At 40.5% G+C, this 22920-nt stretch overlaps 1 protein-coding gene across 1 annotated transcript in view; it reads left to right on the top strand.

Annotated features, from left to right (window-relative positions):
* Window positions 1–19729, top strand: part of tbata (thymus, brain and testes associated) — a 40299-nt gene extending 20570 nt beyond the window's left edge. Inside the window, exons 4-8 of the mRNA XM_055149923.1 lie at window positions 5592–5738; window positions 9552–9633; window positions 13859–14000; window positions 14100–14149; window positions 19659–19729. Of these exons, the coding sequence (XP_055005898.1) occupies window positions 5592–5738; window positions 9552–9633; window positions 13859–14000; window positions 14100–14149; window positions 19659–19729 (492 nt within the window). The remainder of the gene's footprint in view (window positions 1–5591; window positions 5739–9551; window positions 9634–13858; window positions 14001–14099; window positions 14150–19658) is intronic.
* Window positions 19730–22920: the final 3191 nt, after the last annotated feature.

Below are 22920 nucleotides of genomic sequence, written 5' to 3'. Positions count from 1 at the left end.
TTGTTATGGCGACAGAGCGTGATTTAATTAAATACTTGAATTGAAAAACGTGATTTGATGAAGTGTTCAGACTGAAATCGCTTTTTGTCTCACATCTGAATCATTTTGCTGGTGATTTTGATGAGTTTCAAAACAATGTCTCTTCTCTCAAGCAAAATTCTCTACAGTAAGAAAACTATTTGAAATCAGAATCATCATAATCAAGTCATTAAGGCCCCGTCCACACTGGTCCGTATTCGGATAGTTTTCGTTGCAGATGCAGTGTTCGTTCACACTAATCCAAATGAAAACGGCTCCAGAGACGGTGCGATCTGGTGCCTCCAGTTCCCACAAATTCATCAGAGTACAGATCTGATCCGGCACCATGTGGACGCCTGAAAACACTGATACACTGATGTAAGTGTATGCAAAGTAGGCAAATTCACCGCCAAAACACTAAGGCTACGTTCAGACTGCAGGGCTGAACGCTCAATTCCTATTTTTTTGTGAAATCCGATGTTTTTGCGAGGTCGTTCACACTTACAATTAAATGTGACTTGTATTCGATCCCCTGTGTGAACATTAAACGGCCCGAAAGTGTCCCACATGTGCACTGGAGACACGATGACGTCAACCGCAGTGAGCGTCTCTGTGTTTACGGAAGTTGTCCAAACATGGACGCAGCATCGAGCACCTGGAGATTTTAAAGTTCCTCTTGTACCGGAGCCAGAACATGAACAACTTACTTGTTTTAAGGAGGAGATTGAGAAGGAGAAGGACGAGGTTTTTGGTCGTGGTGTTTTGTGGGACAGCGGCAGCGACGTCCGTTTAAAGGAACGTGTGGATGTGGAGACGGAGCCAAGAGTGGTGAGTGGTGATGTGCTTCACTTCAGTGACACGGAGTTCATTAACAATTTTCGCCTACTTCAGTGCAGAATAGTGACGTTTGTGTCTTGTTGATAACGTGTAGGTGGATGAATGCACTTTGACCGTTCACACTGAAGTCACATGTCAAAAGATCAGATATGTATCAGTTTCAGGAGCACATATCCAAGTGTCCTGGGTCACATTTGAGAAAAATCTGATCTGTGTCGTTCAGACTGTCATTAAAAGATCAGATACAGGAACATAGAAGCCAAAAAATCAGATTTGGGTCACTTCAGGCTGCAGTGTGAACGCAGCCTAGAGGCTGGAATATATGTCCATTCATATAAACGGTCTGTGTGTACGACCTGCAGACGTATAAGTAAGTAAGTAAATCTTTATTTATATAGCACCTTTCACAGATTAAAAAAAAAAATCACAAAGTGCTTTACAGAGCAAAAAACAACATAAAAACAACATAAACAAGAACACATTAATTACAGACGCAGTCAACTAAAAGCTTGTCTAAAGAGCAGCGTCTTGAGCTGCTTTTTAAAAGAGTCTGTAGAGTCTGCCTCACGTAGGGGCAGGGCTAGGGTATAATCTCTGAAAAGTTTAACATGAACCATCTCCAACGACAGAAACACAGAACAGACTCACCATCAGCAGAACCCCCCTCTGTCACAGAAAGAACACTCATATTCCACTGAGTCGAGTCCTTCAGTCCAACACAATAGTGAACTGGGTTTTTTGAGAGCTCAGTTTACGCAAATGAGCCATGTGGTTTTAAGTTTCGTTTCTGTAAAATGTAAACAAATATGCTCAAAGCTGTGTGGATGAGGAAGGCTTACGGACACAGAAACGAGTCAGTCGACACGTTGATCCACAAAAAGACTGTTTTTACACTTGCCATCTCCCTCAGCTCAAATCAGCTGCTGCAACTTCAGACTTCCTTGTTTTTACCGCTTACGTGACATCGGGACGTGGTGACACCAGCCGATCACGTGACGAGCGTTTCAGGCGGGTTTGCGTGACCGTGTGGACAGGGAAGGCTTTGATTACGGATACAGAAACGACATGTGTGAATGCAGATAGTTTCCAGTGCGCTGATACGGCGATGTGCGGATCCGTTTTAGTATAAACGGGCTCTAAAGGTCTCGTATTACATAAACTGACTCTTTTGAGCTTTTGGACATATTAGAATGTTTTGCGTCCTTCAAACAGACATGGAGTTGGGCCACAACTGCAATATTTGGGATATTGTTATAATCTGTAAACTCCCATAAGAAATATAAAAAAAATATAATCACCTTTGTCACACTCCTGGCTTGAAGAATAATATTGCTTAAGTGGAAAAACAAACAACCTCAAACCTTTAGATCGTGACTTGTTGATTTTATACCCCATCTAACATTAGAGAAACTCAAACTTTCTACAAGAGGCTGTGCTGATAAGTTTTACAACCTGTTTTGAGTCTGATTAAAGATGTTGATGTTTTTTCACTGAGTAATGTTTCATTTCAGTTAGTAAAGTTATTCGTACATGTGTGTATGTGTGTGTATATATGTATACTTTTGGGATGTAACAATAACCGAAATATCGTGATATCGTATCGTCAAAGTTCTCACAATAATATAGTCGACCATCACAATATATCGAATTACAAGTCTCTTTGCTTAAAGGTTGTATGGAGGATTTTTTTTTGTTTCAAATTGTCAATGATAGATTATAGATGCAGTAGCCTTGTAATTATGATGACCAAAAAAAAGAGAATAAAAATTCATCAACTCTGGACGTGGTGGGGCCAGATAAACATTTGCCAATAGATAACGACACTGCCTCGTTATCTGTGAGCTGACAGGCTGTCAATCAATCTCCCTACGTTTCTAGCGTAACTGACTTGCCTGCGCCGCCGGTACGTGGTTTACGTACGACTGTCACGCAGTCCACAGACGCAAGACGCACAGACGCTGTTTACTCCACCAACGCAACGGTTCTTAGCGGCTTTTTTGACCTATATCTTCCTCGCAGTTCGCACAAAGTTTGTTGCAATGGCGACAAGAATCCAGGAGCAGTTAGCCGCAAAAGAAAGTCCGTTTTTGAGGTCGCTGAAAGAAGAAGACAAGGGGAAAAGCAGCGAAGCCAAACTAAGGTGATTCTTGTAGATTCATTCCAGCGATGGCGCGACTGAAGCAGACAAAGGGTCTAAAGACTGACGCACTGGTCCACAAATTACTCCTGGACAGGAAACTTCTGCTTATTATGAAAACGTACTTTATTTCCAAGAGCTACACAAAAGTTTTTCTGGACACGAATGCGATATCCTATGTCTGAAAACGTAATTTTCAAGGCAAAGAAAGAGTCCGCTTGCTGCTGCGTGTTGTAGTTGTAGCACCCTTCTCTGCACCCCTTCCTGCTCCTCTCCTCTCTCCCCGCTCCGCTCTTCTCCCTGCTCCTCACTTCTTTTCCACACACAAAATATCCGCGCACCCCCTCCCCCGCTCCTCACTTCTCCGTCTTGCCTAACCAACACTGTAGTTAGTTGTTTACAAGTCATGCGGCTGTAAACAAACCTGTTTGTGGCGTAAGGAGGAGGAGGGAGGAGGCGTTTCTACGTAGGAGCTGTGTGGGTTTCACGCATGCGCAACATTTGAAAAAGGACAAACAGTCACTCGTTCCATGGAAAATCCTCTATACAACCTTTAAATGAAGAGTTATGGTGCGGCAACAGCTAAAACAAAAGACAGAGAACTACATAGACCATGATCCTTTGCTCCATTTCAGTGCAGACGACAAGAAGAAATAACAGTTCTAAACACTTTTAAGTCTTAGTTCTTTGGATTAAGTCTTGTCAAGGTGTTTTAAGAGGAAAAAAAAGAATATTAACAGTTTTGTTAAATATCATATCGTGAGATGTTTATTGTGAAAATATCGTACAGAGAGATTTGGATATTGTTACATTGCCACCATATCGTGAACTTTCCCACGATATCGCAATAAATATCGTACCGTAAGGTTCATACCGTGACGATATCGTTACAACATTAATGATTACTCTGTTTTGTGGTTTTGAAAGTTCATAATTTTGAAACAAACCTGGTTGAGTTGACTGGGCCAGTAGGATAAAGTAGAATAAAAACTGGTGCTTAGTCCGTGTTGGAAAGTTCACGTCTTTCCTCCAGACTCATTAGCGCCGTAAAAAGGTCATTTAAATCTCTGGACAGTGGCTGATTTAAACGACTGAACTTGACTTAATTAAACTCACTGTTGTGGTTTTCTGATGGTTTAAATATCAGTGTTTCTCAAACTGTGGTGTGAGGACTAAAAACCAAGTCTATACCAGGTCTAGACCAGGACTAAACCAGAACTAAATGAGGACTAAACCAGGACAAAACCAGGACTAAACCAGGACTAAACCAGGACTAAACCAGGACTAAACCAGGACTAACCAGGACTAAACCAGAAACTAAACCAGGTCTAGACCAGGACTAAACCAGATCTATACCAGGTCTAGACCAGGACTAAACCAGAACTAAATGAGGACTAAACCAGGACAAAACCAGGACTAAACCAGGACTAAACCAGGACAAAACCAGGACTAAACCCAGACTAAACCAGGACTAAACCAGGACAAAACCAGGACTAAACCAGGACTAAACCAGGACTAAACCAGGACTAAAATCAGAACTAAAATCAAGTTCAAACCAGTCCTAAACCAGGACTAAAACCAGGTCTAAACCAGGTCTAAATCCAGATTAAAATCAGGACTAAAACCAAGTCTAAACCAGGATTTAAACCAGGACTAAACCAGGTCTAAACCCAGATTAAAATCAGGACTAAAACCAAGTCTAAACCAGGATTTAACCAGGACTAAACCAAAACTAAAACCAAGACTAAAACCAAGTCTAAACCAGGTCTAAACCAGGACTAAAATCAGGACTAAACCAGGTCTAAACCAGGACTAAAACCAAATTAAAATCAGGACTAAAACCAAGTCTAATCCAGGATTTAACCAGGACTAAACCAGGTCTAAACCAGGTCTAAACCCAGATTAAAATCAGGACTAAAACCAAGTCTAAACCAGGTTTAAACCAGGACTAAAATCAGGACTAAACCAGGTCTAAACCAGGACTAAAACCAGATTAAAATCAGGACTAAAACCAAGTCTAATCCAGGATTTAACCAGGACTAATCCAAAACTAAACTAAACTAAACCAGGACTAAAACCAGATCTAAACCAGAACTACAATCAGCACTATACCAGGACAAAACCAGGTCTAAACCCAGATTAAAGTCAGGACTAAAACCAAGTTTAATCCAGGATTTAACCAGGACTAAACAGGATTTAACCAGGACTAAACTAAAACTAAAACCAGGACCAAAATCAGGCCTAAACAAGTCACATTTAATTGGAAATGTGAACGACCTCGCAAAAAAAATCAGATTTCACAAAAAAAATCCAAATTGAGATTAAGCCCTGCAACTTGAACGTAGCCCAAAGTTTATTTCTGTCTCTAAAACACAAGTCCAGGTCAGATTTTGTGGAGGTAACAGTGATATAACCCGACCTGAACCTCTCAAGAGTCAGTTTCCCTCTCGCAGCTTCGTTCAGACTCGACTGCGTCATCTCCCGTCGCAGGATTTCAACGCCTCATTCAAAAAACATCACAGTAGAATCCATGTCTTCAATAATAAATCCACTTCTTTCTCTGTTCTGTTCGTAGCGCCGCCCCGAGGAGGACGAGGAGGAGGAGCCGGTCCGGAGACAGACCCAGTACTCGGCTCAGACCGGGCGCCTCATCCCCCCGTCCTCCAAGTCCACCCAGCGCAGGTCCTACACCCGCTCCCAGCACAAAGCCAGCCCCCACGGACTACTGCAGGACCAGGAGCTCATGGTACAGAGCGTATAGAGTCCCGTCATGGGCTGTACGAAGAACTGACTAGCATGCTAACTGCACTTCCTGACTCTCTGACAATAAAACTAAAACTAAAATTGAGTGCGTATACATGCACATCAGTAACCCGGTTATTAGCCATATCCCAGTTATGTCAGTATTCGTGTTACTGCGTTTACATGCGCACTGAGAAACCGGGACACTCATATCCGCGTATACATGATCAAATGGAGTATCCCGGTTTCTTGACATAATCTTACAAATGCGCAGGCGCAAAAATTAACTTAAATCAATTTCATAAACCAGGAAAAATACAAACCGTGAGCTCCTTTAGCATAAGAAGCTAAGGAGCTACGAGATCTCCCACAATCCACTGTGCAGATTCTTCATTAAAATCTTCTGCATAAATAAACTCAACTTTACAACATATAAACCATAAACACTATAGACACATCAGCCCGTTTGATCAGATAATTCAGCTCTGATCACATTTGTTTACGTTTTACAGAAACGAAACTTAAGACCGTTTGGCTAATTAGCATAAACTGTTAGCGGCGATAAAAAACAACTCGCTCCTTGTGCCGCTGATGTGATCAGTTTCTTTTGTACTAAATGACACGACTCTGTGGATTATGTGTGTTATTTCTGTGACAGAAGAGGTGTTAATGATGGTAAGTGTGTTCTGTGCGTGTGTTGTATAGGAGATAGTTCATGTTTTAGCTTTTCAGCGTCACACGAGTGCAGGTCGTACGAGTGCAGATTGTACATGTGCAGGTTTAGTGCAGCTCTTTATTTTACAGTCATTTCACTCGTTTGGTCACTTTATTTATGTTGGTCAATTTATTTATGTCGCTACTGTTGTGGTGAAAGACTGGAAAGTGTCTTTTGGACACATGCGCACTCAACTTTATGTTGCAGTAACCGGGATACTGCGTTTACATGCCACAAGTAACCCGGTTACTATCGGAATAAACCAGCTACAGTAACCCGGTTTCTAATAACCGGGATACTGCCATAACCGGGTTACTGAAACCGGGTTACTGCGTTTACATGCACCATGAAGAAACCGGGATACTCAAAAAACCCGATCATAACCGGGTTATTGATGTGCATGTAAACACACTCAATGATTAAACATGATAAAAGTAAGAGACTATAGACTGTTTAAAGAGGTGGACTAAAGGAGTTTGACGTCACCACAGCGTTCGGGTCCAGTCAAATGAAGCTCATCGAGGCTGTTACAGGAATTTCAAGGAATAGGAATTCATTTACGGACAGAAAATAGTGAAATAGAAAGTCCAGGGTCATATAGAGCGGGTTAATACGAACATTTTAAGACCAAAATTACGAGTCTGACAGCAGCAGTTACAGATACAGGTGTGATAATTATTTCAATACAAAGTGATTTGGAGCCAGAGTCGATGGAGCCAGAAGCACGTCCATGCTCACTTCCTTTTCAGAATGCGGAGGACAGTATGTTAGCCATTTTCATTTATATATACAGTCTATACTCTGGTTCCATTAACTCTGGCTCTAATTCAGTTAATTTCAGGGTTTCCACAGTCATGGAAATCCTGGAAAAGTCATGGGATTTTGTAAATTCAATGAAAGTTTTGGAAAAGTCATGGAATTTTAGTATCTCTTTCACGCAACTACAGCGTTCTGTTAAGTTCTCTGCGCCTTTTGTTTAAGAGACGACAATAAATGCACTGACAGGATTTTGAATGTTAAAAAACTACAATCCCAAACCATAAGGTGAGTGGAAAGTTTTAACATTTCACATTTAACCCTAAAAGTCTGATCAATTCTACACATGTAGGTGCTGTAAAGTCATGGAAAATTCACTTTAGGTCATGAAAAAGTCATGGAAAATTCATTTTAGTCATGAAAAAGTCATATAAAATGTTGAAATTTTCTAAAAACTCTGTAATATTGAAAAACTGTGACCCTTCTCTCTGTAATTCCTCATTATTTTGGTCTTAAAATGTTGGTATTAACCCGACCTACATGATCTTGGTGTTTTTATGTCACTATTTTAGCCAAAAATCAAGATATGAACTTGAATAACTTGAATAACTTGAATAACTTTTGATTTCGTTTGATTGACAGCGTTGTTAAGAGCTCCTAAACCAGCGGCGTGGACGGTACCGGACGCTACCTTGAACTGCGTCGCTCCAGACTGACTCTTTGGTTGCTATGAAACTGGCGGTCGGAATTCCAAATATGGAACTTGGCTCTAAATCCGCTCCAATAACCCGCAGCCTCGATGAGCTTCATTTGACTGGAGCTGAACACTGTGGCTGATGCTATACTCCAATTCTTCACTTCTTTTTTTTATCCGGTTTAGTCAGTAAGGTGTTACATTTTAGTTTCTGTTTTATCGTCAGAGAATCAGGAAGTGCGCAGTCAGCATGCCAGTTGAGAAAAGCGCTTATAAACTCGTGAGTAATTAGGAAAACCGGAACGCACGAGTGAGGAATAACCGCTGCAAAAGTTTGAAAATGAACTAGTTTTGTTTTTTCACGTTTTTAAGACGGTAAAACATTCTGAAACAAAAAGTAATAATTCAAAGTGAAGCTCCTTTTTACTTCTAGTAGTTGTAGATTCCTGATTTTCTGCAGTAACGCCTCAGATATATCCAGTGTTGGGGAGTAACAGATTACATGTACCAGAGTTATGTAATCAGAGTACAAATGATGAGTAACTGTATTCAGTTACAGTTACTGTTTCAGTGAGTGGTAATTGGATTACAGTTACTTTGTTGAAATAAATGGATTACACAGAGGTATTGTCCTGTTTTCACATTTTGGGCTAAATCCCTTCTTTTTTTTTTTTTTAGTAATTCTACTCACTGCCGGACACTAAACCAGGACTAAAACCAAGACTAAAACCAAGTCTAAACTAGATCTAAACCAGGACTAAACCAGGTCTAAACCAGGTCTAAACCAGGTCTAAACCAGGACTAAACCAGGTCTAAACCAGGTAAACCAGGTCTAAACCAGGTCTAAACCAGGACTAAACCAGGTCTAAACCAGGTCTAAAACCAGGTCTAAACCAGGTCTAAACCAGGAAACTAAAACAGGTCTAAACCAGGACTAAAACAGGGCTAAAACAGGGCTAAAACCAGGTCTAAACCAGGACTAAACCAGGTCTAAAACCAGGACTAAACCAGGTCTAAACAGGTCTAAACCAGGTCTAAAACAGGTCTAAAACAGGGCTAAAACCAGGTCTAAACTAGATCTAAACCAGGTCTAAAACAGGTCTAAAACAGGTCTTAAAACAGGGCTAAAACCAGGTCTAAACTAGATCTAAAACCAGATCTAAACTAGATCTAAACCAGACTTAAACTAGATCTAAACTAGGACTAAAACAGGATTTAACAGGACGAAACCATTCTATCAATAATATTTTTAATACGGTTAAGGAAAAGTCGGGGCTTTTTATTTTCTTTTAGCAGACAAAACATCTTATGTGAAGATATTCGAGTCTTTGCTTCTCTACAGCAAATCAAGTAATCAAAGTACTCAGATTACATGACTCACTTTAAGTAATTTAATGGATTACTACATTTTGTTGTATGTAATCTGTAATCTGTAGGGGAATACATTTTAAAAGTCACCTTCCCAACACTGGATATATCTCTACGTCTGAACGTGAGGGGACATGTGATGTTCGAGGAGCCCAGCAGGGGGCCGAGAGTAGCGCAGTTTAACACAGGGACGCGGGAGACGGGGAGCTTTGAAAAACAAAAGAAGCGGAGCGTGAGGCTGCGTGTGCTGGTGCTGATAATCCGGTATGTTTCTGTGCGCTCAGGTGCTGGAGCTGCTCTGTCAGATCCTTCAGACGGACTCGCTCTCCACTGTGCAGCAGTGGCTCCTCCTGGCCGGGCAAAGAGGTGAGACTCGGGGCACGTTCGATAGACACAAGAAGACGCCCATCAGACGCAGACCTACACAAAAACTACACGCTACCGGTCAAAAGTTTTAGAAAGGCCCTAATTTTTCCAGTTATTTATTGCAGTACAAGTCGTGAAAGTCCAGTGAAGAGTTTGAAATGGTACAAAGGTAAGAACTGAACAGACAGAGGTTAAAAAAAAAAGATAAAAGATACAAAACACAAGTCCAAGCTCTGACAAAACTACCTCAGGAAAAAAGAACAAGATGGTAAAGCTTGAAAACCTGGAGTGTCCAGCAGCAGCACAGTGTCCAGACTTAAACCTCATCGAGCTGGTTTGGGATGAACTGGACAGAAGAGTGAAGCGACCGACAAGTGCCACACATTTATGGAAACTTCTGCAACAGACTTGGGAAGAACTTTCTGAACAATATTTGATTTTTATTGTAAAAAGAACGAGCCACGAGTGAGTTCAGCTGTTCTATCTGCCGAAGGTGGACACATTCATCAATCAAAGGGTTAGAATGTTTTTGTCAACAGTAACACAGGTATAAAACTAAAAAAATTGAGGTGTTCTAAAACTTTTGACCGGTCGTGTATGTCAGTCGTTTGTGCTGTTTTGTGCTGCTTTAGTTTTTGAGATATTAACGATTCTTTTATAAGTCAAATTGGGGTCAGTCAGCCCCCAGGAAACTTCAAAATGCTCTAAAACTCCCAAAATGGTTTCAGTCGTTGGTGCTTCATTTGTGTGATTATGGTTCTTAAGATATTAGCAGTTTTAGTTTTCGGCCGATGACGTCATCCAGACCCTCAAAATGTTAAATAGCCTCAAAACAGGCAGAAAATTATATGAAACGCTTGAGTTTCGTTTGTGCTGTTTTGTGGCTGTGTTCCAGAGTATGAACCTGTGTGTCCAGATTGACATGTGTACCCCTCTGAACAGAGCTGGTCTGGCATAACACCTATCTGTCTCCATGGAAACAACCAGGTTCATCACCAGACCAAATATGGAGTTTAATTCCTGTAACTAACTGAGTGAACAAGACCCCGAGCTCTCGATTTATTGTCAAGCTACGTTCCACCTCTGTGGTCATGAGCTTTGGGTAATGACCGAAAGGAGAAGATCACGGATACAAGTGACCGAAATGAGATCGGGTGAGGAGCTCAGTCACATGGAAAGAGCTCGGAGTAGAGCCGCTGCTCCTCCACGTCGAGAGGAGCCAGTTGAGGTGGCTCAAGGGAGGTGTTCCAGCCTTGACCCACTGGGAGGAGGCACCGGGGAAGACCAAGGACACGCTGGAGGGACGATGTCTCTGGACTGACCTGGGAATGCAAGTGGTCCCCCAGAGGAGCTGGAGGAAGTGTCTGGGGTGGGGGAAGTCTGGGAGTCCCTGCTTAGGCTACGTTTATATGATGACGGTCTGAACAAAAGATGCAAAAGTGGATGTTGCATCTTCACTTTTTACTCTGCGTTTAGACGAGCGTTTTCAGGAGGAAATCTGAGTGCAAACGGTGACGCAAAAGTGTGTGGAATTCGATTGGGTTTGCATGTCCACGCGGCTCCGTGGATCTGACCAGAGTTTTGCGTCTTGGACAGTGTAGATGGAAACACTACGGCAGGAAGCGTGTTCAAAACTTTTCCACTCTGGAGGCTGTTTTCAGATTTTTGCATTTTTAAGCCCCAAAAACACCATCACCGTCTAAACAAAAGGCACTTCTGATCAAATATTTTGTCGTTTTTACCTGCAAACGTTCTCATGTAAACAGACCCTCAGACCGCTGCCCCCATGGCCCGGCCCTGGATGAGCAGAAGAAAACGGAAGGATGGACTAACTGAGTAAATACAACATCAAAATAGTAATACTGTACTGTGGAACATTTCTGGCAAAACATTAACATCTCCAGGTGGCAGATCCTCCACCAGAAAAATTAGTTTTATTTTCATTTCGTTATAGCCACGTTTCCACCCAAAGAACTGAAACATGTTTGTATCTCAGAATATTTTCTATTAACTAAGTGTATTCAGTGTATTTGTTATTGAACGACTGGAGACTAGAGGCTTTTTTTTTTCACATTCTTTCTATTTTTTTCTCAATACATCGTGACATTTACATCAGATTGCAGACGATTGTGAAAGAGTTCAAATACTATGGGCGACTTTTCAATCACAGGTCACAGAACCCATAGAACCCACACAGTATATATATTTAAGTAGTACATATATTAACAAAGGGCCACTCGTTTAGCTTTTTTTTCTCCTTTTTGACCTTTTCGAGCACCAGTGGCTCTGCTCTCTAGAGAAAATTGTGAATAGCAGATCTGTCAGTCTGCCGCCGACGAGAACGTTAATTGAAAAAGGGACACTCAAGTATAAAAGCAGCTGTTGAATTTGTCAGATTTTTTTTTTTTAAGGACATTTCCATCTCCAAACTTCAGCCCCAGAAGCACGAGTCGTCCTTCTTATTTATCTTCTCGTCTCTTTCCTGTTTATAATTTGCTTGTCAGACTCGTTTTGTTGTATTTGTTCGAGAATTTTACAGACAAAATCCTGAATCGTCGCTGGAAAAGTTTTAGAATTTTCATCAAAATTAGGGATGGAAAAATTAACAGATTATCACAACAAACGAAATGAAAATATAAATAAATAAAGATACTGGGAAGGATTTTCTGAAAAAGTGAGCATCAAACCTCCATGTTTGTTTTCCCGGTGGGATGCGTCTGTTGTTAAAGTCGATCTTTTCTAGTCTTTTGAAACATATCACTTTTGTTTCTGGTTCTGATATTGTCATATTTTAGTTTTGGGATTCAGACATCATAATTATGTGGTTGTTGGGTCCTAACAGAGGAAAACTGCTCGAGAAACGGGCTTAATTTAAATAAGTACAATGAGAAGCCTTAGTTAGATTTAAATGCAGTTGGCTTAGTAAATAAATTAAATTTAAGTTCTTAAATGTTAAATAAAGCTAAATTAAATAATTAAATTATTTGAATGATAACTGGCATTTGAATGTTTAAATATAATCTGATTTAATGTGGATGATGTAAAATGTACTGTAAGTAACACAAATAAAAAAAAAAAATAAATATATATATATATATATATATATATATATATATATATATATATAATTTAGCAATTAAAAACTATTTATTAATTAATAAAAAATTGTAAAAATAATAAAATATTACATTTATTTCATATAGTCATTTAAAATGGTATAAAAATAAGTTATTCTAACAGCGGAAAACGACTCAAGAAATTGGTTTGTGAACTCCATAGATGCAAAAGGGAATCAGATGTGTGTGACTGCAAACCTCTGTTTCAAACTGTTTCCCTTCCCATCGGAATAAAAAATAGTGAAAGGCGAAGGCGATGGGCAGGATTGATGGGAAGGATGAAAAAGGTGATGTTTGACTGCCTAAATCATCCAGAGTTTGCAGCGAACATTTTGTATGTGGAGTTCCATCAAAGCAAAACCCCAAAACCCCTCACTCAGTCTCGGTTATGAATTTAAAAAGTCAACGCCAAAGCGAGAGGCACTGTTCACCAAGAAACACCTTCCACTGCAAAGAGACCAAGACGTGATGTTGCTGTAAAACCACAAGAACAAGAAAGTGCAGCTCAGTCTGTTTGTCTTCTGCACCTCTCGATTAACAAACAGGATCCCGCTTTCATGGAGCTCCAAATACAAAATGTTCACTGTAAACTCGGGATGATTTAGGCAGCCAAAGGTTTCCTTTTTCATCTTCCTGTGGATCAATACTACCCATCGCTTTCGCCTTTCACCATTTTTCAGTTCCGTTGGGAAGGGCAACAGTTTGAACGGAGGTTTGCAGTCACACACATCTGATTCCCTTTTGTATTTATGGAGTTCGCAAACAAATTTCTCGAGTCGTTTTCCGCTGTTAGGATCCAACAACCACACAATTAACGATGTCCGAATCCCAAAACTAAAATATAACAATATCAGAAACAGAAACAAAAGTGATATGGTTCAAAAGACTTAAAAGATCGACTTTGTCAATAGACACAACCCAATGAGAAATCAAACATGGTGGTTTGATGCTCACTTTTTGCAGAAAATCCTTCCCAGTATGGATTGCGCAGTGATCGGAAGTCTGAGATTCTTGCTGCGTCTATTAAAGCTTTGACATACACCACCACTAAACACTAAAAACTTCCGTGTTATAATTTTTGCATTAAACTTGTCACTTTTCTTCCTCAGAGAAAGACTTGGTGATGGGGATGATTAAACAGGCTCTAGAGGGGACGGACCTCCAGAACCCGGACCTCCGGCTGTACCCGCACCTCCCTCCGCAGTACAACCCCTCCACAGACCCGACGTGGAGACTGCAGCACGGACTCAGGTTTAAACTCTTTCACTTTCAAAAGTCCTGCGTGAATTATACTAAATTCAAATATTTATTCGATTCCAAACTTGTCTGACCCTCTTCACCTCTGCGCAGCCCCGAGAGAAAACTGCAAAAAAACTCCACTCCAGCGCACGAAAAACCCGGTAAGAGCCGATATTTCTGATGTTACGGAGTCTGGAGTCTGGTCTAATTATAAAGCTGCACTGTGGAACTTAATAACGTCTCCATGGAAACGAGGAGGAGACGGCTACACAAGAAGGAAAAGCTGTTACAATAAAAAATAGGTCTGGGCCAGAACTAAACCTAACAGAGCCTCATGGGATTAAACTAAGAAAGAAACTAAACCAGGACTAAACAAGGACTAAACCACATCTAAACCAGGACTAAACAAGGACTAAACCACATCTAAACCAGGACTAAACAAGGACTAAACCACATCTAAACCAGGACTAAACAAGATCTGAACCAGGACTGAACCAGGATTAAACCAGGACTAACCCACATCTAAACAAAATCTAAATCAGGACTAAATCAGAATTAAACCTAGACTAAACCAGGACTAAACCAGATCTAAACCAGGACTAAACCAGGACTGAACCAGAACTAAAATGGGACTAAACTAGGAATTGAATGGGCTAAACCAGGACTAAACCTGGACTAAAGCAGACTAAACCAGAACTAAACCAAGTCTAATTTAAGGACTAAACACAGACTAAAGCAGGATTAAACCAGAAATGAACCAGGACTAAACCAAGACAAAACCAGGACTAAAACAGATCTAAACCAGGACTGAACCAGGACTAAACCAGGACAAAACCAGGACTAAACCACATCTAAACCAGGACTAAACAAGATCTGAACCAGGACTGAACCAGGATTAAACCAGGACTAACCCAGAAGCAATCCAGGATTAAACCAAGACTGAACCAAGGCTAAACCAGACTAAACCAGGACTAAACCAGGACTAAACCATATCTAAACAAAATCTAAATCAGGACTAAATCAGAATTAAACCTAGACTAAACCAGGACTAAACCAGGACTGAACCAGGATTGAACTAAAAACTAAACCAGGACTAAACCTGGACTGAACCAGAACTAAAATGGGACTAAAATGGGACTAAACTAGGAATTGAATGGGCTAAACCAGGACTAAATCTGGACTAAGGCAGAACTAAACCAGAACTAAACCAAGTCTAAATTAAGGACTAAACACGGACTAAAGCAGGATTAAACCAGAATTAAACTAGGACTAAACCAAGACAAAACCAGGACTAAAACAGATAAACCAGGACTGAACCAGGACTAAACCAGGACAAAACCAGGACTAAACTAGGACTAAATCAGATCTAAACCAGGATTAAACCAGGTCTAAACCAATACAAAACCAGGACTAAACCAGAATTAAACAGGACTAAAACAGAACAAACTCGGACTAAACCAGGACTAAACCAGAACTAAACCAGAACTGACCCACATCTAAACCAGGTCTAAACCAGGACTGAACCAGAGCTAAAATGGGATTAAACTAGGAATTGAGTGGGCTAAACCAGGTCTAATCCAGGACTGAACAAGGATTAAACCAGATCTAAACCAATACAAAACCAGGACTAAACCAGAATTAAACTAGGATTAAACTCGGACTAAACCAGGAATAAACAAGGACTAAACAACAACTAAACCAGGACTTAATCAGGACTGAACCAAGCCTAAACCAGATCTAAACCAGGACTAAACAAGATCTGAACCTAGACTAAACCAGGACTAAACCAGGTCTAAACCAGGACTGAACAAGGATTAAACCAGATCTAAACCAATACAAAACCAGAACTAAACCAGAACTAAACTCGGACTAAACCAGGACTAAACCAGGTCTAAACCAGGACTAAACCAGGACTAAACCAGGTCTAAACCAGGACTGAACAAGGATTAAACCAGATCTAAACCAATACAAAACCAGGACTAAACCAGAATTAAACTAGGACTAAACCAGGACTAAACAAGGTCTAAACAACAACTAAACCAGGACTTAATCAGGACTGAACCAGGCCTAAACCAGATCTAAACCAGGACTAAACAAGATCTGAACCAGGACTGAACAAGGATTAAACCAGATCTAAACCAATACAAAACCAGGACTAAACTCAGACTAAACCAGGACTAAACTCAGACTAAACCAGGACTTTGTGCTTTTATAGAAATGCCTTGACTTAATATTCTTACAATAAAAGTTATTCTACTCATATTCTACACTAATGTCACCTTTTCCTGCTTAAACTCCGTGTGTAACTGTAAATCCGTCCTTTTCGCACAAAAATAGTAGAATCTCTGCTAATGGAGGCAAAAACTTCTGTGTCGGCGACGGAAAATCCCGAGACCAAATAAAGGTCAATTAGTCTCTATTCACAGAGAGACATGTTCACATAATGGTCCAAACGAGCTCTTATCTTCTAAGAGAACAGGAAATTGGAGCGCGAAGTGTGACCAGAAATAGGAACATTAACGGTGAGAACAAATTATTACACAATCCTTGGCAAGCGGGGTGAAGTGTCTTGCTTAAGGACACAACAACGGAACAATCAGACCAAGGGGTGAATAGAAAAACGTACGCACTTTTGTTGTTTCCTCGTCACAAACAGACCCGGAGTTGTGTTTTGTTTTTGTTTAACACGCAAACTGAAACTGAAAATGCGCCGTTGCACCTCGTGATGTCATGTGGTAGTACAGGAAGTGCTCCACTGTGTTTTTAAACTTCATACACCTTCACCAGAAACCACAATTTCAGATCTGGAATTGTCGATCTCCACTGAACTGAAGGTAAAAGGAGCAGTTCACTTGAAAACTACCGCTTCATGACATCACAAGGTGGAACAGAGCATTTTGAGATGTAGACGGATGAACAGACGTGTAACGGTTCACAAAAATCATGGTTCAGTTTTAAGGTTATGGTTTGGTTCATTTTCGGTACAGTTTGGAAACAAAATGCAAAACCATTTCAATTTTTATTAAACCAAAAATTTGTTTTAACATTATACAAATGGGAAAATAAAATAAATGCAAAGTGCTGCTTGGAAATACTAATAAGTTAAATAAAATATCCTCAAATAAGCAACAAAAGTATGAAATATTATTTTAAAAAATTAATAAATTCCTTGTAAACAGTAAACAAAACTTTTCAAAAAGTAAAGAGCAGCACTAACAGTTCCAGCATCAAGTTTTACTCAATCTTCAGATTTTTGGCCAGAAAAAACAACTTGTCCAGATTGTCTGTAAAGTGTAAGTGCAGATCTGCTGCAGTTACACTGTCTCCAGCGACTGAAAATACACTTTTGTGGAGATTCCGTGCCGGCGAAAGTGAGGACCCGGGTGCAACATCTGTAGTTTTGTGACGATTCACGTGGTTCAGAGGGACGTAGTCAAGTCGGGGGGCAATTCTTGTGAAGGTGGCTGCTCTAACTATAAAGCGCTGCGGGAAACACTGACACCACAATCACGGACGAGTTTCCTTGTGAATATTAAAGAGCCGAGTCTCTGTGTAGCTGCACATGTAGTGGTGGAATGTAAACTCACACAAATTGCGCAAACTCACTCGTGCACCTGCACTGAACCAAACATCTCGTACTGAAACTGTTCAGCACGAACACCGTATTTTCCGTACTATAGGCCGCGCTCTTAAGCCTCCAACCCCATCAAAAAACGAGAGCGCGCCACAAGCCAGAGCGCCCCATACACGAATCCACTCGGTGTCCCAGCACAACTTCAGTAAACTACAAAGCCGCACCACCCGCAGAACACACACAAACACACAGGGAGCAGACAGCGACCGCACAGAGAAACACACCCACAGACACACTCATCACTCCACGCCGACGAGGAACGGAACGGAGGAACGAACCGAAAAAGCGAGCGCAATGTGCCGCTTCTAGACACGACTGAACAACTGAGTCACTGAGTTCGAAAACACACCATTTAAAGGTTGTATGGAGGATTTTTTTTAGTTTCAAACTGTCAGTGAAAGATTAAAATACCATTACAGAGACGCAGCAGCTTTGTAATTATGATGACAAAAAAAAAAGAACAAAAATCTATCAACTGTGGACGTGTTGAGGCCAGATAAACATCAGCCAATAGAAAACGAGGCTCCCTCATTTTCTATTGGCTGTTAGGTTGTCAATCAAACTCCCTAGTATAACTGACTCGTCGGAGCGTCGGGGATTTCGTGGTTTACGCAGCGGTTCTTAGAGGCTTTTTCGAACTGTCGCTTCCTCGCATTTCGCACAAAGTTTGTCGCGACGGCGGACGAGAATCCACGACCGGTTCGCCGCAAAAGAAAGTCAGTTTTTGAGGTCGCTGAAAGAAGAAGAGAAGAGGAAAAGGAGCAAAGCCAAACTGAGGTGATTCTTGGAGATCTCGTCCAGCGATGGCGCGACCGAAGAAGACGAAGGGTCTAAAAACTGACGCGTCGGTCGCTGAATTACTTCTAGACAGGAAACTTCAACAGTAATTCTGAATGCGCACAAGGACTGTCGCTGTATTTCTCTTCCCTTAAAAAAAACCCTCTATACAACCTTTAATGACAGTGCATCTTATAATCCAGAGCACCAAATAGCCCGGAAAATACGGTATTTGTACCATTACACCACTACAGACGAATAATAAAGAGACACTCAAACATGTGTGAATGAAACAAAACACAACTCCAGGTCTGTTTTTGAGGTAACAACATAATAACAGGACTTAAAGATCAAAAGAGTCACTTTTACGTAATATTGGAGCTTTAAAACTACAGCAGGTTTAACAGTAGTGGTGTAAAGGATGCGTCAAAAATACATAAGTCAATTTTGCTTACAAGAACAATTAAATTCAAAATATTACTTAAAGGTTTTATATTACTCAGTGCTGTAAGTCTGTGAAATTAATCTATTTTTGATTGTGATTTCGATTTGCATGTCAAACAATCTCTAAACTCATATAATCGAGTTGAAATCGAGTTTTTAAAAATAGAGATTGTCGAACAGCGGATATTTAGTTTATTTTGGATACACTTATGTTTTTCTTTGCCTTATTTCATGTTCATAAGTATATTTTATTCATTTTATGTCTTATACATTGCAAAACTGCTCAAAGGTTCATATTTGTAGCCTAAATTTATTTTCAGTTTAAAGTTTGGCGTAAATTATCAATAACAAAGTGTTTTTTTGAGAGAGAAATGCTGAATAAATGCGTCGTGTAACTAAAAAAATAATCGTTTGAATAATTGTGATTTCAATATTGATCAAAATAATCGTGATAATGATTTTTTCCATAATCGAGCAGCTCTAAAATGTTCTTATCTTCTCTTTAACACACCTGGAGTTGTGTTTTCGGTTGTTTTTAATTTAACAGCTCCTTTTACCTTTAGTTCAGTGGAGATTGACACTTCCAGGACTGAAAATATCCAAATGATTCTAGTGAAAATGCCTGGAATTTAAAACCATTTTGTGTTAAACATGTGCGAATGAAACAAAACACAACTCCAGGTCTGTTTGTGACGAGGAAACTACATTATAAATAACACAAATCAGAAAATAGCGTGACACGGGCCCTTTAAGAACGCGAAAGTTGTGTTTATTTTTACCTACGACTTACGTAATTTTTCCATTTTTTCCCGCAGATAAAATTGGAGAGGCGGAGGTCCTTCAAATCCACGACGCAGAGGAAGCAACACCTGAACCGTTGCCATAATCAAAAGCGTTTCTAACCCTTCTGTTCATTAACGTACACACACGTCCGCTCGTTCTCAGCTTTAATCGTGTTTAATTGTTCATTACGATGCACAGGACATAAGGTTACGTAATGTTTGTAATTTACTGAACGCATCTCAGAGCATTTGTTTATTTACCGCAGCACTCAGGAACATGTTGTACCTGCGAGGACGTTTTTAAAAAGCTCTGGTACATGTGGTTTGATTTGTTTATGTACGTGAGGAAAACGTAAATAAACAAATGTGTAAATTAAAGCTGCAGTGTGCGACTTTCTGAAGGTGGATTTGCAGGATTACATGGAAAGAAAAAGCGAAAGTAAAGTCAAAGTAAAGGTAAAATAAATGTCAAATAAAAGCAAAGTAAAAGTTAAGTGAAGAAAAAGTAAAGGTGAAGTAAAAGTAAAATTAAATTAAAGTTAAAATTAAAGTAAACGTAAAGTAAATGTAAAGTAAAAGCAAAGATTTTAGAATTTTATGATGTCGAATGAACAAAACCAACTGGTAAAAATAAAGTTAATGTAAAGTTTAGTGAAGTTTAAGTAAAGTAAAGATTTTAGAATTTTGTGATGTCGAATGAACAAAACCAACTGGTAAAAGTAACAGTAAAAGTAAAATTAAAAGTAAAGTTAAGTTAAGTAAAGTTAAGATTTTAGAATTTTGTGATGTCGAATGAACAAAACCAATGAGTAAAAGTAAAGGTAAAGTAAAGTTAAAGGGCCCATCTCATGCAAAATCAAATTTTCAGAGCTTTCTAACTTCTAAGAGTGATGTGTGGGCCTTGTATTTGTCGCCGAAGTGTTTTTTTAGATTGATTCTGTGTTTTTTAAACAAATTGCAGCGTATTTCTGCCACCCTCCCATGTGACAACGACCTAAAGCTGCTACAACGATGACGCAGCAGATACACCTATGACGCGTTTGACGTAGCAGACAGCGCTTCACACCCGCCACCCTCCTCCGCTCCACCGCCTCCACCCCGCATTGACTGACAATTCCCACATGAACACCTAAAAAAAAGCGACAGCATAAGCTCATTGTTCTACTCTGCAGTGAACACGATATAATAAGTTTATCTACTAGAGTTTATTAAAACTTTACCAATCAGTAATGTTCATCTGATGTGGACGCGGTGCTTGAGCTTCGTGCTCCTCAAAGTCCTCGTCCGATTCTGGGTCCAACACATGCGGCTGAATAACATGATGAATAAAAGTTTATTCCTGCCACTATCAGGGTCACGTCTGTCTCCCCCTCCCTCCCTGAGATGGCGGAGGAAGGGCGGCTCACTCAGAGCCTACGTCACGTTTGGAGGGCGGAGCCTGTGCTTTCTCAGGACGGGCGGGGGATGAGCAATAGTCGGTCTTTCACAGTTCCTGGTCTGTGACTGTCTCCAAGAAATCAGTAAGATTTCATAACTATTGTGTAATGGATGTTCCAAAACCCAAATTGTGCTTGTTTATGTGCAGAAGATACAATGTGAAAAGAGTTATTTTGCATGAGATGGGCCCTTTAAGTTAAGTTCAGTTAAGTTACGTAAAGTTAAGTTAAGATTTTAGAATTTTGTGATGTCAACTGAACAACACCAATTGGAACAAAACTGTAACTAAACCCAGAACTAAACCTGGACTAGACCAAGACTCAACCAGGACTGGAGCAGGACCAAACCAAGTCTATATGAGGACTTCTACAGATTCAGGAAAGGTTCATTTCTGTCCTGCGAATGGGACTTTTTTAGTATCAATACCTGCGAAAAATGAGTTTCAGAGTCGATTAGTATCTGATTTTTTAAACTTTTGACAACATATATACAAGAACTAAACCAGGATCAAGTCGGGACGAGCGTGAACACAGACTGAAAAGCTAAACAGAACCCTTCATGTCTTTTTGTCTGAGTTTGGAGCTTACATAATTCTACTTGAAAGGGGAATATTGCGCTGCCCAGAATAAACACGGGGCTGTTTCCTCCATCAGACGCTTCAAGAGTCTGACATAAAGAAGTCTGGCTGCGTCTCATTACTGGAGTCCGACCAGAACACTCTATTTTTATCTTAACAGCGTCCTTAACAATGCACATTTGTCTCGATGTGAAAGAAGCTGACAGGAACATAAACCGGGCTTGTCACCGAGGAGATGTTGTCGCTTTGTCTGGAGTGTTCCACAGTATGGCATTAAATCTGTCAGTCTCCTCTCAGACAGACGGGGAGGTCGGGATGTGGCGTCGCATCTCTATGGATTTTCACAGAGTCTAATGTTAAATCAAAGGGGGACTATTGAGCGCTCCTGTCGTTATAAAAGTAACGACCATTACTTTTTGCTGAACCAGTAATGTAAGGCATTACAGGGAAAAATAGTAATATTTACTCGGTACAAATGTTAACGCGCATTACAGTGTTTTTTAACCTGGATTGAAGAGGTGGGTTTTTCTTCATACAAATTCGCTAAAATCACCTCGATATCAGCAGCGGTGAAACGCCGGAGATGCGCCCTGACCTTCAGTTAACCGCGGGCGAAAGGACTGACAAAGAACTCCACGCTGTTTAGACCTGGTTTGACCTGGGTCAGTTTCTGGTTTAGACCTGTTTACACTCGTCCCTCCTCTATCGCAGTTCATTTTTCGCTGTCTCGCAGATTTTTATTTTTTTGCAATTTTGCATGCCCTGTTTTTTTTTTTTTTACATTGTTATGAACGTATTGCGTTCCTCCCTCTGCGTCCTGACTGGCCAAGGGACTCCTGTCTCCTGTACAGTACAGGAATGTGTTCAGCTGCCAAATTTAAATACATGTTCAATCTCTAGCAGTGTGATTTCTGAAGTGCTGCATGTTTGCAAGTTTTCTACCCAACGAAAACCCACAACGTCGACGAAACGTTCTGCACCGACAAAGGCTCCTGTACTCGCACCCAAAAGACAGAGGACAATGAACCATCACACAAAAAGTTGGACTTCTGGACACGATGAAGGAAGGTAGAAGTTACGTGCTGTAGCAGAGTTTTGCACCGGGTTTTGTACCCGCAAATAGTTGCTGAAATCAGGGCCGCGACCCGAGCAGCAGGGTCCATAAAGAGCGATCAGATAACAGCCGCTCTTACCTCCGTGAGGTGCGGAGGCAGAGCCGCTCCTTTCTCCTGCGGTCACTTCGAGCCGTCTGACAGTGAGTCCTGTTTTGTCTAGTTCGTT

The sequence above is a fragment of the Boleophthalmus pectinirostris genome, unplaced genomic scaffold, assembly GCF_026225935.1.
Source record: "Boleophthalmus pectinirostris isolate CB_2022bp ecotype Guang Dong unplaced genomic scaffold, ASM2622593v1 HiC_scaffold_14, whole genome shotgun sequence".
In the NCBI taxonomy this organism is placed as follows: domain Eukaryota; kingdom Metazoa; phylum Chordata; class Actinopteri; order Gobiiformes; family Gobiidae; genus Boleophthalmus; species Boleophthalmus pectinirostris.
Note: the sequence above shows the minus strand (reverse complement) of the source record. Positions and strands in the feature narration are given on the sequence as shown.